Source organism: Lissotriton helveticus, chromosome 10 (genome assembly GCF_964261635.1).
Source record: "Lissotriton helveticus chromosome 10, aLisHel1.1, whole genome shotgun sequence".
Lineage (NCBI taxonomy): Eukaryota > Metazoa > Chordata > Amphibia > Caudata > Salamandridae > Lissotriton > Lissotriton helveticus.
In genome coordinates, this window is record NC_136071.1 from 680,432,785 (window position 1) to 680,446,099 (window position 13,315).

Consider the following 13,315-nt stretch of genomic DNA (forward strand, 5'->3'; position numbering starts at 1 on the left):
CAGAGTGGAGATAGTAATATTACCGAAAAAAGTCAAAAAATAATATATGTATACTATACCTCCTTTAGCAGAAGTTACAAGGGGGGTGGCCCGTCCTGTCCTAATCGGTCCGCTGAGGGCCACAGAGGGCCCGCCCTTTGCCCGGGCTTAGCCCGGCGTCCCGCTCGCGTCCCGCAGAGCTGGGGTGATGCCTGCTTTATGCGCCGCCCGGCGCGATGGTGTGGCGTCTGGCCACAGCAGAGGGAGCCTGGGAAGTGTAGTTGGAGCGCCCCCCTCCGCACTGCTGCCGCGCTAGATGACCACTGCGGCGGCTGGAGGGAGGCGAAGAGAGGCGAAGAGTGGTCGTCAGGGGCCAGATATCCCAGGGTCCAAGGTCCGTCAATGAGGTGAGCTGGAAAAAATGCTCACGAGCCCATGCAGGCACCCCCGCTCCACCTGGGTAATGCCTGCTTTATGCGCCGCCCGGCGCGATGGTGTGGCGTCTGGCCACAGCAGAGGGAGCCTGGGAAGTGTAGTTGGAGCGCCCCCCTCCGCACTGCTGCCGCGCTAGATGACCACTGCGGCGGCTGGAGGGAGGCGAAGAGAGGCGAAGAGTGGTCGTCAGGGGCCAGATATCCCAGGGTCCAAGGTCCGTCAATGAGGTGAGCTGGAAAAAATGCTCACGAGCCCATGCAGGCACCCCCGCTCCACCTGGGTAATGCCTGCTTTATGCGCCGCCCGGCGCGATGGTGTGGCGTCTGGCCACAGCAGAGGGAGCCTGGGAAGTGTAGTTGGAGCGCCCCCCTCCGCACTGCTGCCGCGCTAGATGACCACTGCGGCGGCTGGAGGGAGGCGAAGAGAGGCGAAGAGTGGTCGTCAGGGGCCAGATATCCCAGGGTCCAAGGTCCGTCAATGAGGTGAGCTGGGAAAAATGCTCACGAGCCCATGCAGGCTAGCATGCTCACGAGCCCTTGACCTATTGTCAAGAATGTGAGCTCTGCCAGAGGAAGAATATGTCAAGATCTCCTGCCGTCCCTCTACAGCCCCTTCCCATCATTGGGACCCCCTTCGAAAGGGTGGGAATGGACTTAAAAGGACCCTTGCCCAAGACCAAGAGAGGACATCAGCACGTGTTGGTGATAGTCGATTATGCGACTAGGTTCCCGCAGGCCTTTGCCCTGACCACGGCTACCACCAAACAAGTAGCCGATAAGATGATGGAATTGTTTACGCGGGTGGGGTTCCCCAAAGAAATCTTGACGGATCAGGAGACCCCCCTTCGTTTCGAGAATGATGAAGGAGGTATGCCGAGTACTAAGCATACAGCAAATAAGAACCTCGGTATACCATCCACAAACCGATGGCCTTGTGGAGCGGTATAACCGTACGGTGAAGACAACCCTGCGCAAAATGCTGGAAGTTAGCGGGCCGAGTGGGACCAACTGCTCCCTCTGGCTCTGTACGTGATCAGAAGCCACAAACAAAGTAGTCTTGGTTTCTCCTCTTTCGAGTTGCTCTATGGCAGACAGCCGCGCTCCCTTTTGGAGATGACGAAAGAGGCATGGGAACAGGAGTCGCCGGAAGAAGTGCAAACGACCCTGGAGTACGCCAAGAACCTAAGATCCAAGATTGGCAAGCTACGTGACGTGGCGTATACGAATCTGGAGAAAAACCAAACAAAGCAGAAACAGGTGTATGACAAAGGAAAAAAGTGGAGGAAGTTGGAGTTGAATGACTGGGCTTTGGTCCTTCTTCCCTCTTCCACCCAAAAGTTCAAAGCCGAATGGAAGGGGCCCTACCAGGTGGTATCCACGGTGGGTAACACGAGCTATAAACTAAAACTCTCAGCACAGAAGACCCAGACCTACCACATTAATATGCTAAAAAAGTGGTTAGGACCCCCCATAAAGATATCCACCACGCCACCCAAGAGCCAAAAGGAATCTCGTCTACTATAGACAAACTGGTCTTGAACGAAGAACTGGGAGAGGAGGAGAGGAAAGGACTCAAGGCCACGCTCCAAAAAACACTGTGGTCTTTTCCGATAGGTCCGGGAGAACCGAGGCGGCTGAACATCACATCAACACGCAGCCCGGAAAGATAGTGAAGAGAAGGCCCTACCGGGTACCAGAGTCGCGACGGAAGGACATAAGCAAGGAGGTCCAAGACATGTTATGGATAGGAGTTATCCGTCCTTCGAAGAGCAACTGGTCAAGCCCCATCGTAATGATACCCAAGCCAGACGGGTCGCGGAGGTTTTGCATGGACTTCCGAGCCCTGAACGACATCTCAGCCTTCGACGCCTACCCGATACCCCGAATAGATGAACTCATCGAGAAACTGGGGGAGGCGAAATATATAACCACGCTGGACCTGACTAAGGGGTACTGGCAGGTACCCCTAAGGGAAGAAGATCGTCATAAGACCGCCTTCACAACGGCCGACGGTCACTATGAATTCACTGTCCTGCCTTTCGGACTCCATGGGGCCCCCGCTACATTTCAGAGACTAATGAATACTGTATTGAAAGACATGACCACATATACCTCAGCCTATTTAGACGATATCGTCGTCTTCAGCCCAGATTGGGAAACTCATCTACACCACCTACACCAGGTGTTTCTCACGCTGGAAGATGCGGGATTGAAAGTGAACGCCAAAAAGTCCCGGATAGCCTTCCAAAAAGTCAAATACCTCGGTTACATACTGGGGCACGGGCTTATTGAACCGCAGATAGAGAAAGTAAGGGCCATAGCCAACACCCCCTTTCCAAACACCAAAAATGAGATGAGAGCCTTCCTGGGCCTCATCGGTTATTACCGACGGTTTATTCCCCAGTTTTCCCAGAAGGCGGCCCCCCTCACAGATACCCTACGACAGCAGGTCAAACAGGCAGTGTTGGCCAAACCCACCATGGAGATGCAAGAAGCGTTTCACTCCCTCAAACGCATAATCACATCCACCCCTGTCTTGGCTTCCCCAGATTTCTCCCGCCCCTTTTCCCTGCACACTGAAGCTTCCGACTATGGGATAGGAGCGGTACTCTCTCAGGAGGGGGAGGATGGGTCAGACCACCCTATACTGTATATAATTAGGAAGCTCTTTCCCCGGGAGATCAAATACCCTACAGTCGAGAAGGAATGCTTGGCCATAAAGTGGGCGGTGGAGAAATTGGACTGTTATTTAGAGGGGCACCCGTTTACCCTTTTCATAGATCACGCCCCGCTTCTGTGGATGGCAAGAACTAAGTCCAACAACGCAAGGGTAATGAGATGGTTCCTGGCCCTACAGCCCTTTCTCTTCAAACTCTGTCACAAGAAGGGAGTTGATAATACAGGAGCAGACTACCTATCACGGAATCCCCTTCCCGAATGGAAGAGTCCAGGGGGGATGGAGTGTAGCGCGGAGAGGTGGTCCACCCCGCTGCATAGGTGTTCGTCACCCCCTTCGGGGATTCATTATGTGACCCCCCCCTCTTGTCTCCCCAGATGAATGATTGGGCGTATGCACAGGAGCCCGACTGTTCATGGGACGAGGAAGACGAAGACGGCGGTCCCTTTAACTAGCTCCACACTGGCGAAGGGGAGGAGCCTACACCGACGTCAAGTAAGGCAGCCGACGGCACACAGGTGTGCTTGTTCACCGGAGGCGTAGGAGGAGTTGGAGGCGAGTTTGGAGCGGAGTCGAGTGAGGAGACGAAGGGAGACGGAATCGAAGCAGAGAAGACCGGAATCGTTGTACCATCCCTGGCAGTAAGGAGGAGAGACCCGTTGGCGGCGCGGGAGCCAGGAGGCCATCGGCATCACGAGCGGCCCAGCCGCACGCCAGGAGGTGTGTGGCTCACAGAGGTACGGAGCCGTATCGCGGGCTGGGTGAAGAGGAGGGGTAGACCCGTCCCCTGACCTTCATTCCCCGTTCTCCCCTCCCCCTACACACCAGTTCCCTCACCGTGACCTGTAAAGCTACACTGGTGGTGATTCCCGCACTCCTTTTCCCTTGAAGCACTTCAGACCTCAGGACTGTAGACTGATACCTGCCCTTTCTTCTTTTCTCTTCCGGGCGGCTGTCTTGGTGTCATCACGGAGCCGGAAGCGTCCCCTCCCCGCCGGAGTCCCCGACGTCGTACAAGGGAAGAAGACGGACCCCGACCCCGGAGAAGAATGATAAGGAGCAGATCCCCGAGGAGGTTCCCTTTAAGAAAGGCTTGTACCGACTTTTTATTCAACCAATTAAAACCTTCTGTCACTAAAACCCGTCTCTTGCCCTTTCCTCCACAACCCGCTACAGGTGGCGACCTCAGTACACTCCTAAACAAGGAAGAACTAAAATGGATACTTAGGACAAAAAGTATTCATACTGGTTTTAATCGCCTCGAGGATTGAACCTCTCTGATATGAACATTTCAAATTGAAATATCGCCAATGAAAGGAAACTGAGTCTTACACACGCTTCTTCTCCAATTTTTCCTTCCACAGTGACTATGCTCCGACAATGCCGTCCAAGATATAATTTCTAAACGTTTTTCTTAATGTTTTTCTTAATGTGGTTACTAAATACTTTCAAGACATATTTATTAAATTGTTTTTCTACTGAAATCACTGTCAGATCTCACTAGGCGTTAATACCGCAAGTGTGGTCTTCACTGTCCAATTTCTAGAAATGGCCGCCAGAGTCTGTAACTCCAAAATCTGTGCTATTAGTTATGTTAAGTTTTATGTCATAAGTTTCCACGGAAATGTCACAACCTCCTTTACATCACACTGATCAATGCGGCACAATTCTATCCCACCCTGCACCTCTCTGCACCCCCATGCATGGAATTCGCTCTATTCCGGTTGATAATTTGCACTTTCCAAGATGGCCGCCACTCTGCACCAAAACTCCCCACACAATCCGTCCGGCCCCGCCAGGTAACATGGGCCCTGTCACATGGTGATGCCTAATCAGATATGGCTGCCACGCCACTAACCGACTTAGATTCTCCACGAGCATCGCCTCGAAGTGAGCACTGGACCCCATTGAGGATTCTCCCAATATCACCCACCAAGGTAAGCGTATGCACCTGTTCCGCTAATCGCGTCCTGTACTATCCCCTAGCCACAGCCTAACCGGCTCCTTTTCCTCCTCAGGTATTCGTTCCGGCTGCCGGCATCCGACCGCGGTAAGGCTCCATCGACCCATCACTCCCTTGCCCTTTCAGGCCCCAGGGCATGCTTTCATTCACACTCTTTCCCTTTCCGCCCACAGGCTCCCACCGTTCTAACTCTCTGGTTCCATTATGACCACCGCCTCCCATACCATGGTTGAGGTAAGCTATTCCTTTCCTCCCAGCAAGGAGCACCGTTATTTGCCCCCCCACCTTTTCTTCACAGCCTGCGCCACCATGATTATTGCTATTGCATGTTTTATACGTGTTTCATCATCGTTCCGCACACTAGTCTAGACCACTGTCGACCCTTAAACCTCATATAAATACCACTGGTCACCGACTACTGTATCTTAAGTGTTGTCAAATTCTCTGACTGCCCACTTAGTCTCTTGGCTTCACGGAACAATCCTTCTTACCGACGTGCCGCATGTTTACATTACCGTTCCACCACCCTTGAACCACGATTTCCGTTCAATTATGTTAACACCACCAGTTCCGTCACTCGAAACGTCTTAAATATGACATGCATCCGTTTCTGTTGCACGGACGACTTCAAGGAGCACTACAATGTGCTCTTACTTTTCACTTAATCAACAATTATTGGTTATAACTGAAATGGCTTGACATGTCTGTAGTATACGTATGTTTAAATAACATTAACCCCTTGTGTATACTCCCTTTTCTCCCTCCCATCCCCCACCCATTTTTTCCATTTTCTTCCCTGATTTTGTTGTTTTTCCTCACACTGTTGGGCTTGATTTTATGCTATGATGTTAGAAATGTACATAAGGCATGAAATTCAATCTCCTGAAGATGATCCTACTATTGTAATAAGGATCGAAACGCCGTCGACACCTTACACTATATGTTAGACTATACTACATAAAAAGTCACAATAGTGTACTCATGAATTATTAGTCTGCCAAATGTGATCTCTATGCAGACTGTTTCCTCTTGCCTAAATCTACACCTCCTCTGTATGTCACACTTGTCTTTAATTTGGTAGTTGGACACAGGCCGTGTCCCACTTGATACTACATAGATTATTGACTATACAAATATACTTGTTATTAAACACTGTCCGGCTGGACAGACAATATAGAACCGATTCTTGCTCTATATTTATTACCTCACACTATTCTATACTGTCTAGGGACCATTGTCTTTTGAAACAGTCTACGCACCCAAGGTCCCTGACCAATTGCTCTTTGAGTTTCCCTTGTACTTTATAACAACAAGCATCACTTATGGACATTCCCTTTGATGGATCCAGTCTCTTCGGAGACCAGGCGGATTCAGCTCTGGAGATCTTAAGGACAGTAGGGGTATGACCAGGTCCTTGGGCCTTCCCATGGCCTATTGTCATTCCCAATCCACCTTTCGCTCCTTTCGTGGCCACCAAAGGGGCTTCTTGCCATGTCTATACCCTCCCAGCCTCTGTGGGGCCAAGGACACGAAACCCACAGACTCTGTGGGCCGGGCAGCCAGAGGTTGGGCCAGTTCCCCGGCAGCTGCAGCCTCCAAACCTTTAAAGTCTGCCCTCTTACCATCATGGGCACCCAGTGGGAAGCAGGATCTGTCATCACATGCACCACTTGAGGTCTATAACATCAGACCAATGGGCTCTCCAAACCGTCCAGATGGGGGAACTCCCTCCCCTTCTTGTCCTAGCCCATTGCCCATGCCACCTGATTGCAGACATGGTCCAGATCTCTGAGACAACTGCAGAAGATCTGCAGTAGTGGTTAACTAACTGCGATTGGGTCAGCAGCAGTCCCCTCTCCCTTCCCCAACCAGATGTGACAGTGGTGACAGATGTGTCACTCCTGGTATGGGGCAGCCATGTGAGAGGGGTAGATTCAGAAGCCTCTGGTCTCCGGCGGAATCTGGACTCCACATCAACCTTCTGGAGCTCCAAGCGATCTGGCTGGCATTGAAAGCCTTTCCAACTTCCATCAAGGGAAGGCTAGTGCAGGTGTTTATGGACAACACCAATGCCAAGTGGTACTGCAACACACAGGGAGGGGTGGGTTCGTGGGCCATTTGTCAGGAGGCCCTGTGCCTCTGGATATGGTTTGAGCATCAGGGCATATCCCTGGTGGTTCAACACCTGGCTTCCTCTCTGCACAGCAGGGCTGACAAACTCAGCCACAGATGCCTAGCGGGTCACGAGTGGTGTCTCCATCCGGAGGTGGTAAAAGATCTCTTTCAGCATGGGGTAAGCCTTGATTAGATCTGTTTGCGACAGCCATGAATGCACAATGTTAGCAGTTCTGCACACTTTTCGTCCAGAGTGAAACTCAGGCCTCCTGTATGTCTTTCCGCTTATACTACTCCGAGTTCTCAAGAAGATCAGGAACGACCGGGCCCAAGTCATCCTTGTGGTCCTAGACAGGACTGGGAGAGTTTGGTATCCTGAGCTGTTGATCATGGCCATCGGTTTTCCGAACAGGCTGCCTCTTCAGGAGGATCTTTTGTCGCAGCAGCAGAGGAAGGTTCTCCACCTGAACCTGTCAACGCTCCGCCTTCTTGCGCGGAGATTGAGCAGCGACAGTTGGCAGCTTTTGACCTTGCGCCCAAAGTCTGCAATGTTATTCTGGCAGCCAGGCGAATAGTATATGCCTGCCGTTAAGGCAAGTATGTGGCATGGGGTGTAGAAAAATACAGGTTGACCCCATTTCTGCTCCCCTTTCTCAGGTTATTCTATTAATTTTTCCCTTGCCCAACAGGGCTCTGCTCTGAGCGCTTTAAAGAGTTACCTTTCTGCAAGCTCAGCCTTTCTGGGGTTACTTGACCAGCCACCCGTCTTCAAATCCCCTATTGTACATTGGTTCTTGAAAGGATTGCAAAATATATTTCCTCCTTCTCCCTTCGTCATGCCTCAGTGGGAACTTAATCTAGTCCTGACAGTCCTGATTTGCGCTCCCTTTGAGCCCTTGCACAATTGTCCTCTCAGGATCCTTACGATCAAGACGGCCTTCCTGGTGGCAATAAAATGTGCCTGGAGGGTCAGTGAGCTTCAGGCTTTGTCATACGGACCTCCATACTTGAACATCTACCCAAAGAAGCTGGTTGTATGCAGTAGAGCTTCCTTTCTACCGAAAGTCATCACTCCCTTTCATGTAGCTCACTCCATCACCCTGCCTACTTTTTACTCTCTGCCACATTCCTCTAAAGAAGAAGAGCCACTTAACCGACTTGACCTATAAGGGCGTTGTTGTTCTACCTTGACCACACAAGAGAATTCCGGGTGGACGGCCAACTCTTTGTGAGGTATGTCAGAGCGAAAAAGGGTAAGGCCATGCAGAAGTGGACCATCTCCTAGATCGTGCTCTGCATTAAAATCTGCTACTCATTGACCAAGAAGCAAACCCTAAGGGCTTGCGTGTTCTCGCCACCAGAGCTAAGGCTGTACCACTGCGTTAGCACGTGGAGGCCCTGTCCCGGTCATCTGCCAGGCAGCAACCTGGGCCTCTTTGCACATATTCACAAAATGTCCGTCAGGACACACACTTTGCCCGGTCAGTTCTGCTGGACTCTTTTGGTGTGAAAGTATTTCGACCTACTTCCGGAGAGGTATTGCTTGGATATCTATATTAAGGTAAGGAATCTGTAGCTATAAGTCTCTATCAGATGAACAAGTTACTCACTTTTGGTAAATCCTTATCTGGTCGAGACTCTATCTACCCAAACAGTTGAATGTTTTTGAGTATTCTCATCTTGTGAGACCTATTTCCAAACTTTCTTTGCTTTCTCCCTGAGCTTCCCAAAGACCATGACTTTAGGTTTGTTTGGGTTTGCCACCAGACAATTTTTTAAAATTGTAATCTGTAGTTCATCTGGTTATTGCATAAGGCCTACTGTTGTTTGATCCAAGATGACAAGATCGTTGGCTTATTGTAGTGCTGACTAGTCTACAAAGCACATTAATATTGGGGTTGGTTGGCTCTGGACTCTCTGTGTGCAAGCAAGATATCCAAGTGCAACAACTGTATCAATTGTCGAGGCACTTTGTCTGAACCCTGTCTTACATTAGGGTATTACATTTTCTTCTTCCACCCAATCTGCCAGTTCCTTAAGCAGATCTCTCGCATAAGGTTTGGCTTCAAACCCAGAAGAGTTATCCAGCGGTAATTCGCTTTTGTCTGTTTCATCTTCAGATTTTCTCAATTTGCGTCGTGGTGTGTTGAGTTGTGTTTTCATTCTTTTGGTGTTGCCTTAACTCGTGATTTTTTTTGGGGGGGTCAATTCTGGATGTGGTTTTTGTTGGAATCTGTTTGTCCAATGCAGTGGAGATCCAGTTGCAGAAGGTGTTTGTCTTTCTTCCGCATGTTTATTGGGGTTTTTTCAAGGTGGACTTTAAGTTTCGGGCTGTCCAGTTTTTTCCATTGTACGAGCGTTTATTGTTGTTGCTTTTTGTTGCCTCGAAAGTGTTGTTATTGATAGGTGTGTGGATCTTGAAAGTGATGATATTTTGGTTGCTCCAGCTTATGGTAAAGTTGTCTGTAACTATAGCTTATACTAAGGGTACAAATATGACATCTAGTGTCTGTCTTGCACAATGATTTGGGCTAGAAAGTATTTGTTGCAAGTTAAAATCTTTATGGTTTGTTCTGATAGTTGTAGTTCAATTATTTGTGTCAACGCATATGTAAGGCCTCCTAGAATGTATAGGTTTAGGTAGTACAGATTGTTGTTGGTTACTGTATCATGTAGGACATCTTTAGAGTTGGCACTGCTAGGTGTTGGTCTATATATTAAGAAGGGGGTCTAGGTAAAAGTTGGAGTAGAGTGGCATCTTATTAAGGATGCACGGCCATCGATGGTGCGATTTTCAATGATTGTTATATATAATGAGTTTTTTGATGTCTGCAACAACATTTTTTCATTGTCTTGCTTGATATTTCTCTACACTCATGTGGAAATGTACTGTTTTTTACACCCTGCAGGTAAGCACTCCAAATGCCATGTTCCTGGTGGTTTGTGAGAACATGTATACTGCTCTTTGTGCTTACTGTTCACTTATCCCTTTAACCTATCATCTCTGTGTTCTCACTTGTGTGTATATCCTGCACACCTACCATACTTTTAGAGGATTCAGAAACTTGTTTTCATTATTCCATCTGCAAAAAGTTAAGAACTTTGCTTTAGAAATAGACTGACATTAAATTTGAGCCCATCAGAATTAAAAGATGGAATTATAACTGCTTCCAAGGAGCACATTTAAAATCCTTAATAACTCTTCCCACCCCCCCTCCGAGGTTGCAAGATTTAACGCTGTATTCCTCATGCCAGCAATGCTAGTGATTTCTGCGGCAGTCTTTCTATCCTACTTGTGTAAAGGTCCAGAACACATAGTAAGATACATGATGCATATTTTGTATGCAACCACATAAAACCATTTGAGAAATGAATGCTTATAATTGTCAAGGGGCACCACACTTTGTCTGACAAACACAGTCTTCTCCAGCCTTCGAACCAACAACACTACGAATGTTGCCATTTCGAGGCATTATTTAAAATATTAAAATAAAAATTACAGAATGTAAGATGCTATCCCCTAACCACCATCATTGGCAACCGGTTGCACACATGACCACATTGCAGCCTTGGAAAGGTAGAACTTGAGAAAGGTAGGCTGGTCCATTTCAGCATCGCCCATTGCATCATTTCCAAGGATTGCCGTAATGAAGCCACATCTTTGGGCAAAATATTTTAACAGTATAACATTTATAAGTATGCACTACCATTTCAAGATGGCCACCTGCTGTGAGGATGCAGATTATTTTTTTGCAACCTTATATCTGCCACCTTTTACTTTTTAAAAGTAAAATACTTTTAATCTTTCAGCTCCTTTTATACATACCTGAAAACTATATTAAAAATGTGCCACTTGCCCACGTCAGACCTATTGAATTTGCCAGTGCTTGTCCAATTTACAGGAAAGGGAAGGCTGGTTTGGCTACAATTGAGCACACTCTATCAACCTACAGATCTGACGTAAAATGAGCAACAAAAGTAGTGTTCTAAGATTTTAAGAGCTATTTTAATCTTGATTGCTCCCATAAGATTGCAACTTGGACAGACAAGAACAGAGATATCTTTCTGCAAACACTAAAAGGTCAAACGCAGATGTGAAATAAAAACAAATGGGGTATTTGTTCTAAAATACGAGGCATTTTATGCTTTAAATTCTACAGCCCGTTCTTGTAGTACCGTGAAATTATTAAAACACACTAAAATGTGTGTCCTTTGTGCAAACAATAGAGAATTGCACATAATGTTCTTGATGTTTTGTTGACGTTTGTCAGGGGCGACTTAAACCTTGAACTGTGGATGAACTGCTACTTGACCATTTCTGATTTTTCATTTTGAAAATCTAGGTTTACAAATCATTTACCAGTTTCAAAATCAACACACTATGCTTAGAAGAAACGCATCAACAATACTGGATGGACAGGGCTCGAAGGGGAAGAAAATGGTTATTTAAAGTATTGAGGTTAATGTTGGCCAGTGAAGGCTTTTTTGAGTAATGCCTGAGCATAGGTGCTTCCTGGAGAGGTGGATTTTAAGTTGCTTTCTGAATTGAAAGAGGGTGGTAGAACGCCTCTTTTGGACTTTTGTAGTAAATTATCAATGTGTTTCTGTTTTAGATTCTGCTTGATCATCCTGAGCTAGTATGGTCAAACGATAATGATGGGCAAAGTAGCTTATTTACAGTTCCACAAGAGAGTATCGATCAGGTATGTGCCATTTTGTCATTGCTGTTTTTTTCTTTTAAATACTGTATCCAATGGTACTAGCACAAATGTCATCACTTTTGTAACTAAAAAATGTACTAGTATTGGCACACTTCGTCTCTTCATTTTGCAAGTTTTGAGAGTCAGCTGTGTGGGCATAGAAAGAAAGTAGCTTCCCTGACTGTCTTAAGCTGATTTGTGATGCGGTGATGTGGCTGATGCTGCTGATTAGAGTTCTCCAGCACTGGGTTTTCATATGCTTTAATAATTCCTTATTGTCAAGCTAGGAACCTCCAGTAGCATTTCAAAATAGCAGTATTGACAGCATTAACGTGCACACATGCAATACAGCAATGTCTCTTTAGGAGCCTACCAGTTAAAGTGCAAATGGCTACCTTACGGCCAATGAGATCGTGTGCACTCAACAACTCTCCTTTGTGAGCAGTATATCTTTTTTTATCTATTGTAATTCGTTTGTGAGGGAGACCTTCACCAGAAACTGATAATTCACAGCAACATTTGAAAGTCTGGACCGTGTTTACCACAGATTTTGATCAAAGAAAGGACAAACATTTTAGATAATATGTATTTCAATCGTTTCTGCATGAGGTTTTGATCTTCCCTTTAACTGTACCCATGGCCGACTTTGGGGCTTTCCTTTTTAGCCTATGGTTGGATCTTTGTTGCACAGCGAGGGAACAATATGTCTTTATATTTTTCAAGCGATCATAACAGAAACACCTGTCAAGGGCACAAAGACCTTTTTACACAATTCACATTTTGCAGCTTGAATAATATATTTTCACATGATCCATACGCAGAGTTTATGTACAGTCACCCTCCAGCTATCTACCCAGTGACTGTTCATATGCAAGTTTGTTTCCTCCAGGGTTTTCAACGTTAGAACAATCTGTGACTAGTGTTTGTTTTAAAGGGTGCTGTTTCTCTGCAGCACCATCTATTCCTACTCAGTTTACTTCTATATGTAGAGGATACACTGAAAGGGATTAAAAGTGTTAGGGTTTCTTTACTGAATAAAGCAGCTATAATGGACATGCCACTATCCACACTATCTAAGCTTTGTATCTCCATTTGAAAGGCCCGAAAACCCCCACTAGGTACTAAAAACATTTTTATTCCTGACCTCCAAATGGCCGTTCATCTTAGGTCAGTGATAAAATGAGTTCAGCCAAACGTCAGCTCCTCATTGATCACTTCACTGAGTGGACCATCATATGTGATCAAAGGTTTATCCTCTGCCTCAAAGTCAGCCTCAATGCTACCACCCTCAACACCACATTTGTAACAAGATCATCTTTGTTGACTAAATCAATGGCAACCAGGGCTTTCCTCCTGCCCTTGAACATTTCCTCATTGATGAAACACTTGTGCACACTTTATCGATGATCCTGCTAACGCAGTGAAAAAGACTTACATTCTCAATGAA

At 47.0% G+C, this 13,315-nt stretch overlaps 1 protein-coding gene across 2 annotated transcripts in view; it reads left to right on the forward strand.

The window, feature by feature from the left end:
• Positions 1-13,315, forward strand: part of NUB1 (negative regulator of ubiquitin like proteins 1) — a 310,162-nt gene that overhangs the window by 247,072 nt on the left and 49,775 nt on the right. For both annotated transcript variants that reach the window (XM_078663212.1, XM_078663213.1), the window contains exon 13: positions 11,782-11,871. In XM_078663212.1, coding sequence (XP_078519338.1) covers positions 11,782-11,871 — 90 coding nt within the window. The remainder of the gene's footprint in view (positions 1-11,781; positions 11,872-13,315) is intronic.